The 18,782-nt window shown below is 46.4% G+C and overlaps 1 protein-coding gene across 6 annotated transcripts in view; it reads right to left on the bottom strand.

Moving 5' to 3' along the window:
• Nucleotides 1-328: 328 nt before the first annotated feature.
• The window catches only part of ENTPD3 (ectonucleoside triphosphate diphosphohydrolase 3), a 38,971-nt gene continuing 20,517 nt past the window's right edge, over nt 329-18,782 (bottom strand). For all 6 annotated transcript variants that reach the window (XM_058729494.1, XM_058729492.1, XM_058729490.1 and 3 more), the window contains 7 exons: nt 16,409-16,559; nt 13,685-13,844; nt 12,463-12,696; nt 5,972-6,244; nt 5,687-5,797; nt 4,139-4,276; nt 329-1,655 (listed from right to left, as the gene is read on the bottom strand). In XM_058729494.1, coding sequence (XP_058585477.1) covers nt 1,419-1,655; nt 4,139-4,276; nt 5,687-5,797; nt 5,972-6,244; nt 12,463-12,696; nt 13,685-13,844; nt 16,409-16,559 — 1,304 coding nt within the window. In that variant the 3' untranslated portion in view covers nt 329-1,418. The remainder of the gene's footprint in view (nt 1,656-4,138; nt 4,277-5,686; nt 5,798-5,971; nt 6,245-12,462; nt 12,697-13,684; nt 13,845-16,408; nt 16,560-18,782) is intronic.

Below are 18,782 nucleotides of genomic sequence, written 5' to 3'. Positions count from 1 at the left end.
GGGGCACAGGCAAAGGTGCACTTTAGGAAGGGAGCAGCCATTCTGGGTAGGCGTCAAGAACTGAGTGACAGGTTCTAACTTCCCCACTTTTGAGTGTCAAATAAGGTACAGAAATGTGTGACTCAAATATCTCAAGGAGCCAACGGCTTTTATCAAAGGGAAGCACTTTGACTTCTCGCGAATGAAGGTGACATTAAGGCATAATTTTCTTAGCTCAGGAAAGTCTATTCTTAAGAAAATTTTCCTCACTTTAAGAACTTCCTCTCATAAATGCCACCTTGGGTCCTTAGGAGAAAACAAAATACTGTTTGCAAGGTCACACACACGCTGCCAATAAAGAGTCCTTTATTCCACATGCAGCTAACAAACAATAATCTGGAATAATGTTGATTTTCAGTTTGTAGCCACTTGCTGGATTCTTTCTCATCCTCTATCGGAAGGAGATGTCCCTGCAGTCTCCTCTTCTTTCCCCAAAGTGAAGAAGGATGATGCTGTCGCACAGAGGCCCTGCCATCTAGGAAGGCGGTAAGCAAGGGGATCTTGGGACAGCGGCAAGTACCCGTGCCGGAATGGCATATTGTAGCATACACACCATGACCCAGTGAGAAAACAGCCCGAAGCGAAAGCCTAGCAAAGGCAAAAAGATCTGGAACATGGTAGCCTCGCTAGGAATAAATGTTTTATAGGAGGACACAGCAACGTGAAGGGGAGGTGAGAATGAAGACACACACAGGCTGCAATCTACCAACCAGAGCCCTGAATGGGACTCCCACTGCAGTATCCTGGGAGACCTTCCGTGCGTCTCTGTCCTTTGGGTTCTGCCTGAATGACAGGGCCTGGCCATGGCCACTGTCCTCGGGGGAATGGAGTCTTCTCCCCCAGATGCTATTATGCTAGTAGACTGAGGGAGCTCAATGCTTATGGGATTGCTACGTTTTAGTTAAGAATCAATTGGAGGAAACCATAAAGCGTGTGAAATGCTATATGGTCAAATATCTATCTGTGTCAAATGCTTCATGGGTGCCTGCCAGCTTCCAAACTTGCCGGGAGGAATATGGCGTTTCTGTGGAAGGAGAAATGCAAACTGAGCCCTGAGGTCAATTCTTCAACATTAAACTGTCATAGTCTCAATGCACTGTTCCTCTAGGGCACTTGGAATAAAGAGCCTGACTTTGATGGCCTGTCTCTCCTCTGTTCCTCAGTAGGTCAACAAGTGCGTGGTAGGGTCTTTGGAGGAATAAACAGTTGAGAGACTCCCCAAGAGGTGCTTTGGCATAAATTAGTTATCGGAGAGGCACGTAACCTAGGTATTTGACTTGAGTCGCATTTCCCGAAGATGGACATTTCGCCCACGTTATCTGTTGCTACCCAGGCTGGTTCCGGGCAGCCCTCAGGCTCCAGGAGCTGCTTCAAGAGGCTCACTCAGAATCCACTGTGTGGTCGAAGGCATGCTGGGAGCGCCTCTGCTTCCCGGATGAAGCGCACAGGTACACGAGGAACGCCAGACACAGCAAGGCCACTGCCGTGAAGAAGGCGAGGGTGCCCACAAAGGCAGGTGGGTCCATGGGCAGGCGGATCAGGGGGCTTTCGGCTGGGATCTGGTTGGTCAGGCTAAGCATGTAGCCCAAAGACCAGGCTATGCTGCTGTTCCCCACCTGTATGATAGAAAGATGGCTTCGTTCTCAGGACGGGGCTCGAGGCAGAAGTTACACACATACACCACTGTCATCCTCGTGAACCGCCCACCCGAAGCTGTGGCCTAGGGTCAAGGGACTTGCCCAAGTTCAGACACTGCAGAGACTGGGCTAGAACGCAGGTCACTGAGACCACAAAGGCTCAGGGCCCTACCCTCTCTGCACCGTGGAGAAAAGCCGTCAGCATCCTCCCAGCCTCGTCACAGCCAAGTGGAATGTCGGCACAGTTAATAACAGCAAGAGTGTTTCTACTGTTGGGTCCACAAGTGTCTGTGGCTAAAGAAAGAGGGTAATGAGCAGCTTACATAAATCTAGAACCAGTTTCTAAGCCCAGGGGGTCAGTTTAAACAAGCAGCACAGACTCTGGCCATTTCTTACGTTAGTTCCATCAGTTTTCATTTCCATGTCTTCAGGCTGTTTTATTAGATACAAAAAAAGTCTAGAATTTACAGTCTTCAGAATGGACTCTGTATCATTATGTTGGAATCCTCTGTATCTTTTTTTTTTTTTTTTAAATTTTTTTTTTTCCAACGTTTTTTATTTATTTTTGGGACAGAGAGACAGAGCATGAACGGGGGAGGGGCAGAGAGAGAGGGAGACACAGAATCGGAAACAGGCTCCAGGCTCCGAGCCATCGGCCCAGAGCCCGACGCGGGGCTCGAACTCACAGACCGCGAGATCGTGACCTGGCTGAAGTCGGACGCTTAACCGACTGCGCCACCCAGGCGCCCCATGTATCTTGAATGATCCTCTTAAAGACTATTTGGTCAGGTATTACAGAGCTCCACTGAAATTTGAAACAGTCAGTTCCACCCCTTTTCTTGGGGTAGTGTTTGCCTGATAGTTAAAGAAAACTTTTTAACTTTGAATCTTTCCATGTCCTTATGCTTAACGCCTAAGGGTTTTTCTTACAAACAACATATGCTTGATTTTTAAAAATCTGATCTGACAATATCTGTCTTTTCACCGGTAGGTTTAGTCCATTTATACTTATTTTGGTTATTGATATATTTGGGCTTCCGTCTAATGTCTTAGTTTTAAATTTTCAATCAGTGCTATTTTCCTATATTTATTTTTTCCATTCTTGCCTTAAAAATGTTATATATCTAAAGGCCTCCTTTACAAGATGAGCATTTTAGGCCACTGTTATGACCCCTGACCCTGCTCCCTTCACACTGGATATTAGCTATACTTGAATTTTGGGTTGTTATGGATGGTTACTTCTCTTTTACTTTCCTTTGATGTAAGTTTTCTTTTTTTAAAAAAACTTCAGGGCACCATATCACTTATTCTGACTGCCTATATTTTTATAACATCCTCCTGGATTTATTTCTCTCCGTATTTATTTCCTCCACAAATATTTTGGATGTCTTTGTGTGGCAAATCTTCTAAGTCTTTTTTATGCCTTTACATTTGAATGCTAATTTAACTATATATAAACTTCTTTATGAATAAAGGAAAGGGACTTGAAAGCTGGGATTCTGTATCCATCCAAACTGGTATTCAAGAGGAAGTCACTTTCCGTTCTCTTAATGTACTTTCCTGCTAATTAGATTCATTACAGGCAAAGCTTAGAGAGTGCATGCCATCAACAGTCCCTGTGTCTCCAGACAGCCTCATCTTTTGTGGGATGACTCAATTTTATTTATGTAAAAGTAGACAATCACAGGCCTCATGCTGGATATTGATTGGTTTATCCTAATTATCGCTAAAGCTAATATTGAACATACTGGCTTCAGGCTTTATATCAGCTATTCCTGAAATGAGAATATTTTCCCCAAACCTGAACATAGTGCTGCGTGGACATGTCAGCAAGGCTGAGTCCTGCCTGGAAACAAGGCCCGGAGGGTGACAGACCGAACAGTCACCTGGTAGCAGCTATGACTGCAGCTTCAGACCGTCCCCGGACACTTGACGTACATACGGTGACCTCAGGCACATTCCAAGAGAAATTCTTACTTACTGCTGCTATGAATCCCTAATACCCTCCGTTACCCTGACATCTGTGTAGAATGGAGAGCAGTTAGTTACTATCCTCTTTAAAAATTACTGTTATGTTTAAAGTTTCTTTTCAGTATGAAAGGTCTAATCCTTAACATATTTATTTATACACTCGCCAAACATTTAAGGAAACACCTTCTAGGTTCTCAGTCCCGTGCTGAAGGGTAGGAGTATGAAAAGAATGAAACAAGTCCTGCGCTCGGGGAGCTCAGGGTCCGTGGGCACCTGGCCTCTGACCGCTGCCTCGTCTGGAAGGGTCTCCAGCGACACCTCCTCTGAGTTCACCACTGTCGTTTCTTTGGTCACGAGGGACCGAAGTCTCCTCAGCTTCCCTTCAGCAAACTGAAATCACCACTCCCCCTGTCAAGTCTACATTTCTTTCGCACGTCTACACACAAACCTTTTGAGAGCAAGGGGAGGAAGCAACCCGTGCCTTGACTTACTTCTTTTTTAAAGTATATTTGGGGCCAGGTCTCCTCGGTGAATCTGTATCCATTCACCAGCAAGTGGTAGATATAGTGGGCGGAGAAGCAGTAGGAGCGGGCGTACACCTCGTCAAACCTGGGCAGCAGCAGCGGGAGCTGAAAAGGAGGTTCCAAACAGATGAGGCAGGCATGCTTGGAAAATGCACGCTCCAGAACACCGCGTTTTATTTAAAAAAAAAAAAAAATTTTTTTTTAACGTTTATTTATTTTTGAGACAGAGAGAGACACAGCATGAACGGGGGAGGGGCAGAGAGAGAGGGAGACACAGAATCGGAAGCAGGCTCCAGGCTCTGCGCCATCAGCCCAGAGCCTGACGCGGGGCTCGAACTCACGGACCGCGAGATCGTGACCTGAGCCGAAGTCGGACGCTTAACCGACTGAGCCACCCAGGCGCCCCGAACACCGCGTTTTAAAGAACCTCACCACCTAGAACTTCATAAGACAATCACCACGAAATAATCGAATTGTATCATATCGTACAGCATCACGCGATAACCATCTCTAAGTTTACCGAGTGCTGCGTCTGTTACCACACGCTGTTCTCACCATCGTGTCTGTGGCTGGAACGTTAATCCACAATGCAGGTGTGAGGTGGGTTCCCTTATTACCCCATTTTATGGATGTGGGGAAGGTAGAATGGCATGAAATCCAAATTCGGAACACACACGTGCTCACAAATGGAACATACTCGGATCTACTCCGTGTTTTGTACTGGTGTTGCCCTTTTCTCTTTATTTTATTTGTTAATTAATTAACTAATTAATTAATGTATTTATTTTAATTAAAAAAGATTTTTTTAAACGTTTATTTATTTTTGAGAGACAGAGCATGAATGCGGGAGGGGCAGAGAGAGAGGGAGACCCAGAATCAGAAGCAGGCTCCAGGCTCCGAGCCATCAGCCCAGAGCCCGACGCGGGGCTCGAACTCACAGACTGTGAGATCGTGACCTGAGCCGAAGTCGGATGCTCAACCGACTGAGCCACCCAGGCGCCCCTATTTTATTTGTTAATTAATTAATTAATGTATTTATTTTAATTAAAAAAGATTTTTTTTTAACGTTTATTTATTTTTGAGAGACAGAGCATGAATGCGGGAGGGGCAGAGAGACAGGGAGACCCAGAATCGGAAGCAGGCTCCAGGCTCCGAGCTGCCCGCACAGAGCCCGACGCGGGGCTTGAACTCACTATCAGTGAGATCATGACCTGAACTGAAGTCGGACACTCAACCGACTGAGCCACCCGGGCGCCCCTCTCTTTCCTTTTTTTTAATGTTTATTTATTTATTTTTGAGAGAGAGACTGAGCGAGTAGGGGAGGGACAGAGAGGGGGGATAGGCAATCTGAAGCAGGCTCTGCGGAGCTGGAGAATCTGTGCTGTCAGCAGCAGAGCCTGAAGCAGGGCTCGAACTCGTGAACCGTGGGATCCTGACCTGAGCCAAAACCCAGAGTCTGGCACTTAACCGACAGAGCCACCCGGGCACCCTGCCCCTTTCTCTTTAAATACTGACCTGGCTCCAGCTCTCTGAGCAGAAATCCCAGCTGCTTGAGTTGAAGGCACTGAGGGAGAAGCTCCCTGAGAGATTGAAAGCGCTGGCTGTGTAGTAGAACCCTGCAAATGCCTGGAAGGATGTAACACAGAAGGAAGTTAGTTCTCAGAATGGGACACACCATGGAGCTTTCAGGCTAGGGGAATAAGAGAGGGGGAAGCAGGTCAACAGAAGAGAAACAGAAAGGTGAGAAGTAAATACTCACTGGGGGGAAAAAGGACGCTTTTGGGCAGGTTTTGCTCTTACCACAAATGTCCCTTTAACTTTTGGCTGATAGACCCCATCAAAGGAACAGGCTTCCTGGTCACGGCAAGCTGTGAAGTCAAACAGGGAAGCCACCTTTTCCCTACACAGCGATGGGTCCCCGGTTCCTCCAACAGTGATGATGTCGTCAGGGTTGTAACTGACAGGCCTCAGGTCTGCTGTGCACAGGCTGTCAAATATGTAGCTCCCGGTGAAGGTGGTGAGATAATTCCGAGGGTAGCAGGGGTTGATGAGATTGGTTTTGGTGGGAGAATCCTGCAGGTACAAGAGTGAGGTGTCAGAAACCACTTTTTGGTGGGGGGGGGGGGTGGGGGGGGGCAAGTGTTCCCCTCTTGCAAATTCTCACTATTGTTACCCTCCAGTGCCAAGAGAGAAATGGATGAAAACATGCCATTCTGGGTCAGCCCGTGCCTGAAGGCAGCTCCCAGGTTGCCTCGATACGTCCAGTGGGGGTGGGTGAACAGTTAGCCCTGCACCAGCCACCACGCTGGGCTCTCGCTCACGTTACCGGACCCACGCCCCACGACAGTCCTGTGAAGCAGGTTTTAGGAAATCCATTTTGAGGAGAACACAAGACATGTTGAGATTAATTGATCATTTGGAACAGAATATTATCTATCCACCTGACAAAATGACCCAGAAGTTTGCAAATAAGTATATTGTGAAAATGAGGGCTCCCTCCCCACCATGTCTAGCCACGAGATCCCCTCCTTAGAAGTAACCACTCTTGCCAGTTTTCGTGATTTCCTACCAGAGATTTTGTGTATACTTCTTGTATGCATACACAAATATCTTTTCTTCTCCTCCCTCTTCCTTCTTCTAAAAACTATAAATGGTAGTACTCTATACACAATTACACCCGTTGCTTTTCTTACTGAAAAACGTATCTTCAGATCTTTCCGTTCACTGTACATATAGAATGGCCTCTTCTTTTTAGTAGCTGCATAGCCCTCCGCTGTACAAATTAACTACAATTTGTTTAAGGTATCTCCTCTATGTGAACATTTAGATGGTTTCCGATCATTCTGCCATTATAAACAACGCTGCAACAAATATCCTTATTCATAAAAATCTTTGATCCACTTGTAATTTATTTGGCATAAAGACTGTTGTAGAGACCTGACTTTACTTTTTCCAAATGACTATCCAATATTTTACTTACTGGTGAAAAATGCTCCGTTTTATCTTATGCTAAATTCCAAAATGTGTAGGGTTCTATTTATGGACTCTCTTTTCTAAGGAATTGTATTTGAACTTTGCCCAATTTCAAAACCACTCATTTTGACTCAGTCACATTTTGGCTTCAGACAATGTTTATTCCAACTCCTTTAATTTACTGATGAGTAAATTGAGGTACGTATCAAGGTAATGCAATCATTTAACAAAGGTCAGCGACAGGAATTCACACAAAATCCTACAGAAGTCCAACACTCATCCAGTATAACTCTAATGAGTGTCCTCCAGAAAGATCTTACTATGACTGAATCTGTGAAGGCAGCAAATAGGTTCCTCTCTGCTTCAATGGTATGAAAAAAAATCCATGGTTTCCAAAAATTGTTATGTGTAATTTGTAACATGTCGCACCAGGGTCACCCTGTGGTGGAAATACTATTTTAAAGGGAAAAAGAAAAGAAAAGAAACTAATACCTGGTTATTTAATTTCCCCCTCCAAATCTGACATGCTTTTAAGATACTTAAAATAAAATACATTATTTCTGGCGTGGCCTGGACAAGAAGCAAGATATAAATTGTTTCTGGCTTGGAACATAGAAGCAGCTCAGGAAAGATGATTTCTGTGCTCTTTTTGGAGTTTGAATTATTTGTTATGCCTTCTTCAAATATAATTTGCCAATGGGCCAAGCTGTTCAGGCCCTCAACATGGAACAAATCTCGCCTGAACTTAGTATTTGCAGGACATTGGCACTAAAGGGTCAACCATTAGGCTTGAGAGCAAAAAAGGCCACTGGAAAACTATAGCATAACTTGATCTTAGGGTAAATCCTATGAAAAGTGGAAAAACAGTGATAGGAACTATTCTTAATATTGATAGAAACTATTAAAAAACACATAGGAAACTAATTTAAAAGAAAGGTACAGGACCCATAATGAAAACGATAAGTTTTACTGAAGGATGCAAACCAAGAACTAAATAATTGGAACAATATTTTATAATTCTACACAGAAATTCCTAATATCATTAATAAGCCAGTATTTTACCAAACTAATTTGCAGTCAATGCAACTGCAATCATAATCTCAATGAAAAAAAAGTTCCTCTTTGTTGCCACTTTAAACGATTTTGAAGCTTAAAATAAATGTCTGAGGGGCGCCTGGGTGGCTCAGTCGGTTGGGTGGCCGACTTCGGCTCAGGTCACGATCTCACGGTCCGTGAGTTCGAGCCCCGCGTCCGGCTCTGGGCTGATGGCTTAGAGCCTGGAACCTGCTTCCGATTCTGTGTCTCCCTCTCTCTCTGCCCCTTCCCCGTTCATGCTCTGTCTCTCTCTGTCTCAAAAATAAACGTTAAAAAAGAAATTAAAAAAAAAATAATAAAATAAAATAAATGTCTGAGAGTAGAAAAACAAACTTTTGCAACTAGAATAACATGATACTGGCTCAAGAATGGAAAAACGGGTGACTATACTAGGGAGTTCAGAAGCAGATCCTCATTATCCAAGGACTTATTAATGGAATGGCTCAGGATCCCTAAAATTCTCAGATTGCAAAAGGTCATCACAACATTGTTGGTGGGAATCTGGATGGTTTTGTGTTGGAAGATTGCCTATTTACCCACTTATATGAGAAATATACCTATCCTTCGATTTTATCCTCTGGAAGTAAAGTCAGTAGTTCCTAAGGTTACGTGCACAAGAAGGTTTACGGTGTTATTGTGGCTGCAGCAAAACAGGACATAGCCTGTTGTCCATCAGGATCGGAATGGTTGACAAATTGTGAAATCTTAAAGGATCAAGAAAACCAGTTAGATATTGATCTGGAAAGTCTAGAATAACAATGTATCAAGCTGTGAACAGTGAAGACATTAGGTGACCAGCATTGGAAAGTCATTTTGACTTCAATGCGTTTTTTGCATGCTTTGACAGTTTCACAATAAAAATGCACTTTCTTTTATAAGAAAATGACCTATCTCGTTTTTCTTTTTAAATAATGGTGCCTGGAATATTATGCGTCCATAAAAATAGTAAGTTCAGAGGCTACTGAGCAACACAGGCGATTGCTCATGATATATTGTTAGGTAAAAGAAAAAGCCGGAGGGGCGCCTGGTGGCTCAGTCGGTTAAGCGTCTGACCCGATTTCGGCCCAGGTCATGATCTCATGGTTTGTGAGATCAAGCCCCGTGTCGGGCTCTGTGCTGACAGTGTGGAGCCTGCTTGGAATTCTCTCTCCCTCTCTGCCCCTCCCCTGCTCATGCTCGCTCTCTCTCTCTCTCTCTCTCTCTCAAAATAAATATATAAACATTAGGAAAAAAAAGGCTAGATATGAAACTATATATAGCATATGAAGCCAAATTTGTAAATATACATATTCATGCATGAAAAAAAAAACTGCAAGAAAATGCAACAGTATGTTTATGGTGATTAATTCTAGGGTTCTTTGGTTTTATTATTTATATTTTTGTGTGTCTTTGTCTGCATTTTCTAATTTTTTTTTTTTTTCACTGAACATGTTTTACTTTAAAAATAGAAGAGGGGCGCCTGGGTGGCTCAGTCAGTTAAGCGGCCGACTTCGGCTCAGGTCACGATCTCGCGGTCCGTGAGTTCGAGCCCCGCGTCGGGCTCTGGGCTGATGGCTCGGAGCCTGAAGCCTGTTTCAGATTCTGTGTCTCCCTCTCTCTGACCCTCCCCCGTTCATGCTCTGTCTCTCTCTGTCTCAAAAATAAATAAACGTTAAAAAAATTGTTTTTTAAAAACAGAAGAAAACGTCTTAAAGAGGGGAAGAAAGAAAGCGAATGCGCGTCCTTAGCATCTACAAATGCTGTCACCCTGGGGCCACTGGAGGCTTGTTCATATGACAACAGGCTGCAAAGTATGGCTCCAGGTACCATCCACACCAGACTGGGACACATGAGGAAACCAGATCCAGACCTGGTGGAATTTACTCAGCCAGTGTTCATGATGTAATCATCTTTGTGAACCTTCTAGGCCGGGGCTTGGCAACATGTATTTGGCACATGGAAGTACTGGCCAGGCAGGTCGGGACGTGCGTTTGTGGGTGATCGTCAGCACACTTGGATCCTTTCCCTCACCTGAGTCAGAGGGCTTTGCGGGCAGAGCCACCTTCTCAGGCATCTGGAGCCTACCAGGCAAGTTGGAGAGCTGCCCCTGTCCCTCTGAACGGACTGTCCACATTACTGCCTGAGCCACACGGGTACCCCGACATAGATAATCATTCTTTTTTTTTTTTTTTTTTTTTTAATTTTTAATGTTTATTTATTTTTGAGAAAGAGAGAATGAGCAGGGGGAGGGGCAGAGAGAGAAGGAGACACAGAATCCGAAGCAGGCTCCAGGCTCTGAGCTGTCGGCACGGAACCCGATGCAGGGCTCGAACCCATGAGCAGCGAGATCATGACCTGAGCCGAAGTGGGACGTTCAACCGACTGAGCCACCCGGGCGCTCCAATAATCCCTCTTTAATAAACTTTGTAAAAATAAACACATGCACACATTTTCCTCAGGGCCAGTCGAATTTAAGAGGTTAGCTTCTCTGGCCTTCACTCCCGCTGGGAAAAGGATGATTTCACCTGCCCCCTCTCCTGTTTCGAGTTCAGAGGAGCCCCCTGCCCTCTGCCCCCACTAGGGTCAGAACTGGAGGGAGAGGCATTAAGCACTGCCAGAAATAAAAGGAGATGGAGAAAAGAGGTGTTTCCAGAGTCTCTCTCCTGGACAGAAGAGCATGTTGACTGAAGTATGTTAGCAAGCGATCAGGGATGAGTAGAGGTCATGGAGACCTTGCTAGGGAGGATCGATCCGGTTCCCTGTGGGGCTCCCTTTGGCCAAGTGGGGGTGGTGTGAGTCTGGGGTGGGCACTGGGTCTCCCGAGCCCCAAGGGCTGCCTGCAGGGTCCCCCACTCTGTCCTCCCCAGGCAGTGTGCAGCCTCTCCCAACAAGGCCTGTCACATTCACGTGTACCGGGGCTCCAGCCTTTCCTGCGAGGCTCAAAGTTTTGGGGGGCAGCCGGATCTGGAGGTGAATTCTCACGCACATCCCTGCATGACTACTCAGTAAATGCAGGGTCTGAAGATGTCAGTTTTGCCGATGGCACTTTGCTGAGCCAGCCCATTGTTCCCTCAGGCTAGTGGCGGGGGGGGGGGGGGGGGCACTGCTTCCTTCCTCAGCTGCCCAAGTAGGCGGGAGGGGTGGGGATTAACCAATGGTGCTGTGTCCACTATGTTCACAGGCTGACCCAGCCCGTGTCCCCTGCCCCTGGGTCTCACCAGAAGCCAGGATCTGTGGCCTCTGGCTGGCCTCATGCCCCTCTAGGTGGTCAAAGTCCCTTTCTTTCATTTTCATTTTCCCTGCTCAGCCATGCATGGTTGAGACTGATGTCCCCCGGGCACTGGAATTTGGGGTCTAGGGTATCCCTGGAGTCAGTGCTGACTGACACACACACTACACTAACACTGAGTTTATATTAACGGCAACCTCGGGGCGCCTGGGTGGCTCCGTCGGTTGGGGTCCGACTTCGGCTCAGGTCATGATCTCACCATCCGTGGGTTCGAGCCCCGCGTCGGGCTCTGTGCTGACAGCTCAGAGCCTGGAGCTTGCTTCGGATTCTGTGTCTCCCTCTCTCTCTTCCCCTCCCCCGCTCAAGCTCTGTCTCTGTCTCTCTCAAAAAAATAAACATTAAAAAAATAATAATTATATATTAATGACAAGCTTCCAGTTGATGCCTGAAAAAGCCGTCTGGGCCAAGGGACAGTTACTGTGTCAATTACTGACCAATGTGATGGCATTCAGTTACTCCCAAATCCCACCATACAAAGGGCATCAAACCTACCTAATATAGGCCCATCTAAAAGGAGGCCGCACCCGGGGAGGGCTCAGTCCTCTCCCCTGTCAGCAAGTATTTCTCTTGGGACCATTTTCATTATCTTGTCAGCACTCGGGGGAGTCACAAGATTCTCAGGTTTATTTAGCTGTTGGTTTCAAGCCGCTTGTGTCCGTAAAGGGATCCCCAGGTCTTGCATCGTTTGCCAAACATCTGGTGCCCTGTAATTTCCCTAGACTTCGGACTCAAATACACTGGAAGTGATCAGTACAACACAGGGAGCGAGCGAGCAAGCTTGGACCCCCGTGAGTGAACTGGCAAACTGGTCTTGTTTCCGATCCCATCAGAAGATGGATGGGCAGACCCCAGAAGGCGCCCTCCCCTCCAGACCCCCAAAGGAACGCCTGCTGCCCGCCCCTCCCCTTCCCCTCCCCCTGCCCTCCCCCCCTCCCCACCCCCCCGGCTCAGGTACCTGAAGAAGTATGGCCAGAAACCTCTTCTCAGCCTCATTGCGGCCGTAGCACTGGAAGCTATGTGTGTAGAGCGAGTACACATAGCCGTAGAGGGACACTTTCATGATATGGCTGCTGTTCAGCCCCACCTTGTCTCCGGCCGCGAAGGATATTTGGGTAGAGGCACCGCCTAAATCCAGGGCACCTGTGGTCTCCACTCCATTTGGATGCACCCACATATGCCACAGGTTCTTCTGCACGGTGGGGAAAGGAAACAAGAGAAAAGGCCAGAGGCACCATCTCTGTTTGCCCGGGACTCTCCACCCAAGGCCCAGCTCTTTTTGCTAAGAAGTCTGACATGAGCATCTGGAGGCCAAAACGCTCTTTTATTTCAAGGGTGGCGAACTCAAATGCCTCCAGGGGCTAGACAGGCAACATGAACGAATGAGGTAGGTTAGGTGGGGACGAAAGGGAAGGTTAGGTGGGGGACTGTGGCAAACTGGGGACCGCACGAGCCACGTTCTGTTCCGGTCTAGCCACACTCTTCCGGTTGGTTATTGCCAACGTGAGCCCACTGGGACCAGTGCTTCCAGCTTTTGCAGGTTGTGGGGGTCAGGGAAAGCTAGAAATGTGCATTTGTATGTGACATTTCTTTGTGTGTGTGTGTGTGTGTGTGTGTGACATTTCTAAAATATGAACTGTTGGCAATTAACTAAAATTTAAGAATATATCTGAGGGGGAACAAGATAGGTGTTGGGCTGGATAAGGCTCATGTCCTCTGTAACACGGTGACTGTCCCTTGGGGTCGGCTTTCCTTTGCACAAGGGGCAGGGCAGGGTAAGGGACCCGGGGACACAGGATGGTTTGGGAAGCAGACTGCCTGAGGGCTCTGGAAGTTCCAGAGGGCTGTGGAGCTTCTTAGAAGAGTCATTCTCCAGCTACCCTTCAAAAAACCCATAGCCTTTAGATTTAGATCCCCCCACCTCCAATTTCTTATCAGCTAGTAAAGTGATGATATTCCCTCTCCCCTGTGCATTTGGTCCTATTTACGATGCAGTGTTTTTGCCCCAGCTCTATGTGTATTTTCTTAACTATTGTCTCATCGTTGTTTCCTCAATGCAGTAGATGATAGGGATGACACAGGACAGATGCCCCTGTCAGCATGCACCTCTGCTTAAGTGACCACCCACAGGGGACGGGATAGATAGCAAAATTAAAAACCATGCATTTGTTTTCACACACCTCCAGGAAATTTCCCATTAAATAGTTGGCTGTAATCCATCCATATATCCCTTCCTCTTGCCCAGAAATGATTTGAGCACCCCTAAAATCAAAGGGCTGGGACTTGAAGTAGTTTTGGATGCTGGCAAGGACTTCATTAGCTGCTGTTTCATTTTGTAACCTATGCAAGGCACAGAACACAAAAGGCTGAGTGCCTGGACAAGAGAGTCTTCAAATAATGTCACTCAGGTGAAAAGGCAAACCTCCCCACCCCTCTGCTGGCAGGGATGATTTTCCAGATGTGTGCAAAACTGGCAACGTTTCGCAAGTCAAAACCTCCCAGGCAACCAAGGAAGATGCCCTTGTTACCTGTCACACCGCCAAGCAGACAGCTTTACGTAAAAACACCCCTTGTTCTCTCCTCCCCTACCTGTTCCTATCTCGTTCGCTAGCAACCCGCTGGTCAAAAGGGCCTTCTGCTTAATCACCATTGCTCTGTCTCAGATCAGCACAGGAAAGGGGGTTGGTGAAGGCATAGGGGTGGCATAAGGAATCCGCTGGGGGCATCATATAGAGGAGCCCTCATCAGGCCAGAAGGAAGGGGGATCTTTAGGAGGAGGGGGGAAAGAAAGAGGGTTAGGCGTTCAGCAGTCTCTGCTTTGCTCTCAGGGAAGGCTTCATCATGAGGGTATATAACGGCTATCATGGCCGTCATTGGATTGGAATCCATCAGTGCGCTGACCCACGGGAAAGTGGAAACATAGTATTCTAATATCACCCATGACAGGGCATTATACTATTGTTCATTGGCTGCCATTTTACCTTATGGAAGCACATTCACTTGGGAGGGTACCTCCCCTTTCATCACGGTGTTAAGAAAACCGGGGCACTGGCTCACTATTGGCTCAAGGAGGAGAAAGAGCCACGCCACAAGCTGAGGTCCATTCTAATTCAGCCACAAGCGATCACTGTTTGGAAAATAATCCAAGAGTCTTCCTAGTTTTATCAGTTCCCCTCCCAGAGGATTCTCATTAAATGCTTTTTTTTTTCTTTTTTAATAGTTGACTTTTCTCTCAATGGAAACATCAGCTAGATCCTCAGAAGGAATGGATTACCATCAGAAAGTTTTACAAGGAGGAGTTAATATTTAATTTATTCAAATGGGACATTCACTGTTTTCCCAAGTGGCGAACTTCCTATTCCATGGTTTTTGTCATGGCCTGTAAGTCACAGAGTCTTCTAATTATTCCTCACTGAGAGGAGTGGGAGAAAAAGCAACTAAGAGAAAGTCGGATGCTTTGTTTCCATAAAAAAGGAAAAGGCAGAAGGAAGGCATTTCTGTATCATTTCTTTCAGGTAAACGCAATCATTTTGAAACACCCTGCAGATTCCAAGCGGGGCAAAGACATGCAACTTTTTCCCACGTTCTGTTCGGTCAACGAGGATAGAGGGATAGAAACAAGGAGAGGAAAACCTCAAGGAACAGGCCCAATCCAACCGAGTGATTTCTTTTAATCATCATGTTAAAGTGGCCCTGTTTGTTTCGGTGTATCTTCTTTATGCCCACACATATAATTTTATGTTACTGACACCACAGACAAAGTGGCTTTGAAGCAATATGAGTGTCATCTTTGGGGGATAAAGCCTTATTTTCAAAGTTCAGAGCAGGCTTTACCCTGGGTAGATTTAAGTTTGATTTTTAAAAAAAAAAAAACTATTTTTCTTGGGGCGCCTGGGTGGCTCAGTCGCTTGAGTGTCTGGGTCTTAATTTCGGCTCAGGTCATGATCTCAAGGTTCGTGAGTTTGAGCCCCACATCAGGCTCTGTGCTGACCATGCAGAGCCTACTTGAGATCCTCTGTCTCCCTCTCTCTCTGCCTTTCCCCTGTGAGCTCTCTCTCTCAAAAATAAATAGACATTAAAGAAAAAGAAATATATTCTCTTAAAAAATAAAAATAAAAACTATTTTTCCTTTATTTCAAGGTCAAGGAGCTATAATAATGGGGGAAAAAAAGAGAGATCGAAAGGGCACTTGAACACAGTGCAACTGGGCTAAAAGTCATGGCTACAAATCTAGAAGGAACTGCTAAATTGAATGAAATGAGCTGTTTGTTTCCTAATAGCTGCAAAGGCTTTGCCTGAGGTGAAGTGCAGAAATTCCACTAATTTTTTTAGAGGGAGGAGAGGGGCAGAGAATCCTAAGCAGACTCCACATCAGTGTGGAGCCTGACATGGGGCTCGATCTCACAACCGTGAGATCGTGAGCGGAGCTGAAATCAAGAGTCGGACGCTTAACTGACTGAACCACCCAGGCGCCCCAGTGAAAAACCACTCTTGTAAAGCAGATTGCAGTGAGATCGTGTACGCGAGTAGACGCCACGTAACTGTGGGTCGCACTCAGGGTGGCTGCTAGCACACCGGGGTCAGAAGACCAGGCATCCAAAACAGTTTTTACTTTTCTAAAAAACTAGAGGTATACCCCACGGGATTTCACGTCACCTGCCTTTTTTTTCCCCAGAGTTCTCGGGAAAATCACCAAGGTGGAGGGAATCCATTTTAGAGCAGTTTCTTTCTGGGTATTAAAATAAAGACTAAAAGCGTCCCAACTTTTAAAGCCTAAATTTATGGCAGAATATGGGCTTCTTTCTTTCGGATCTGTCCCCAGGCAGAGAGTTACATTCTTGGCAAGGCTCCACACATTCTTGATTTCGGTCAGATGGGCTCCGTGGGGCCACCCCAGCCCTTACCTCAGCAAGCGCATCCCCGCCGTGGCCCCCAGGTAAATGCGGGTGGATCTATGGAGGTGGGCTGGAATCTGCCCCTGGACTTTTTGCATGCAGTCCTCAAAGGCTTTGGGCACATCTTGGGGGCGTTTCCCATAGCTGGAGATCCCAGAGCCTGAGGAGCAAGCAGTCAGCACTTCTTAGCATTCCCAGGAACCAACAAGAGCAACACAACTTCGAAATAAACACCAAATCGGCTTTGGGAATCAGTGGGCTCGAGTGGGGGGATGAAAACAGGTGGATGTGCTGAGTCCCGTGTGGTCACACTGAAGTGTCAACTCCCCAAATACGGAAGGAAGGAATTACAAAAGTGAAAAAATGAAACAGGAGCCGCTTAAGAAAAAGGTCTCATTACGGAAATTTCAAGCATCAATAAAAGTAGGGAAGAAGGTATAATGGACCCCCTTGTACCCACCTCCCAGCTCGCACAATGATCACCTCTGGTGTCGTCTGTTCTCTCTCCCCACAGAGCGAACTGCAGAGATGGTATCATTTCATTCTTTTTTTTTAAATTTTTTTTTAACGTTTATTTATTCTTGAGACAGAGAGAGACAGAGCATGAACGGGGAAGGGGCAGAGAGAGAGGGAGACACAGAATCGGAAGCAGGCTCCGGGCTCTGAGCCATCAGCCCAGAGCCCGACGCGGGGCTCGAACTCACGGCCCGTGAGATCGTGACCTGAGCTGAAGTCGGACGCTTAACTGACTGAGCCACCCAGGCGCCCCTCATTTCATTCTTGAAATACTTCACTATGTTTCACTAAAATATACAAATAATTCTTCTTCTTCTTTTTGTTCAGCAATAATCATATCTGCTTTTTGCCTCTCTAGTCTCCTTTCACACGACCTGCCTTTTGGAAAGTGTACTTGTGTTTTGGTTTAAGATTTTATTTAAAAAAAATTTTTTTTTTAACGTTTATTTATTCTTGAGACAGAGAGAGACACAGCATGAACGGGGGAGGGGCAGAGAGAGAGGGAGACCCAGAATCGGAAGCAGGCTCCAGGCTCTGAGCCATCAGCCCAGAGCCCGACGCGGGGCTCGAACCCGCGGACCGCGAGATCGTGACCTGAGCCGAAGTCGGAAGCCTAACCGACTGAGCCACCCAGGCGCCCCAATTTAAAAAATTTTTAATGTGTATTTGTTTTTGAGGGAGAGACAGAGCATGAGTGGGGGAAGGGCAGAGAGAGAGGGAGACACAGAATGTGAACCAGGGTCCAGGCTCTGAGCCGTCAGCTGTCAAACTTGGGAACAGAGAGATCATGACCTGAGCCAATGTCAGATGCTCAAACTGACTGAGCTACCCAGGCGCCCCTAAAGATTTCATTTTTAAGTGATCTCTACATACAACACAGCGCTCGAACCTACAACTCCAAGATCAAGAGTCACACGCTCCACTGACTGAGCCAGCCAGGTGCTCTAGTAAATTCACTTCTTCACAGAACTTCCACCCGATGGGTTTTGAGACACAGTAAAAGGTGGGACAGGAAAAATGAAACAAAAATTCAAATCTATTCCATGTGTGCAAACATAGAGGGGAAAAAAGGAATCTTGTCATGATTTATCTTCAGGAAACGTTGTGGCATAACGATATGTGATTTAAGATGTTATCCTAAACATTAAATATGAAAGAGTACCAAAAAGTCCACATTTATCGATGTCGACAAGAAATAACACAGCTAGAGAGACCTATAACTCAAACAAACCCATGACAGGGTTCCTCGGCTTGGTCAGAAATCTCCATGAAGCTGAAATGAACGATCACAGAAAGAATTGAAAGTAGAGTTAGGCAAGAATTCTTTTAAAGCAGCGTGAGCCCCTGCCTGCTATGACGCCTGTAGAAATGAACAGAACCAAATTCTAGTTAAGGTGCCCATTTTCTCCTTTTCCCTCCCTCTCTCCCTCCCCCCACCTCTCTCTTTTTCTCTCCCAGTTTGTTTGAATTAGAGTCCAAATAAATTCCATCCATTCCAGTTGGCTTGTGTGTCTCTTGAGTCTCTCTTTTTTAAAAGATTATTTATTTTGAGAGAGAGAGAGAGAGAGAGAGAGAGTGCACGCATGCACAAATGGAGGAGGGGAAGAGAGAGGGAGAGAGAGAGAGAGAGAGAGAGAGAGAGAGAGAGAGAGAGAGAATCCCAAGCAGGCTCTGCACAGCCAGGGCACAGCCCCATGCAGGGCTCAAACCCATGAACCCCGAGATCATGACCTGAGCCGCAATCAGACGCTTAACCGACCGAGCCGCCCAAGGTGCCTGGGCTCTACTTTCAAAATACCTCTCAGATCTGAGCACTTCCTCCCCTCCCTCCAGAGCACTGTTCTAGATCCGTTTCTGCACACTGCCA

This window comes from Neofelis nebulosa, chromosome 5, assembly GCF_028018385.1.
Source record: "Neofelis nebulosa isolate mNeoNeb1 chromosome 5, mNeoNeb1.pri, whole genome shotgun sequence".
Classification (NCBI taxonomy): Eukaryota; Metazoa; Chordata; class Mammalia; order Carnivora; family Felidae; genus Neofelis; species Neofelis nebulosa.
Note: the sequence above shows the minus strand (reverse complement) of the source record. Positions and strands in the feature narration are given on the sequence as shown.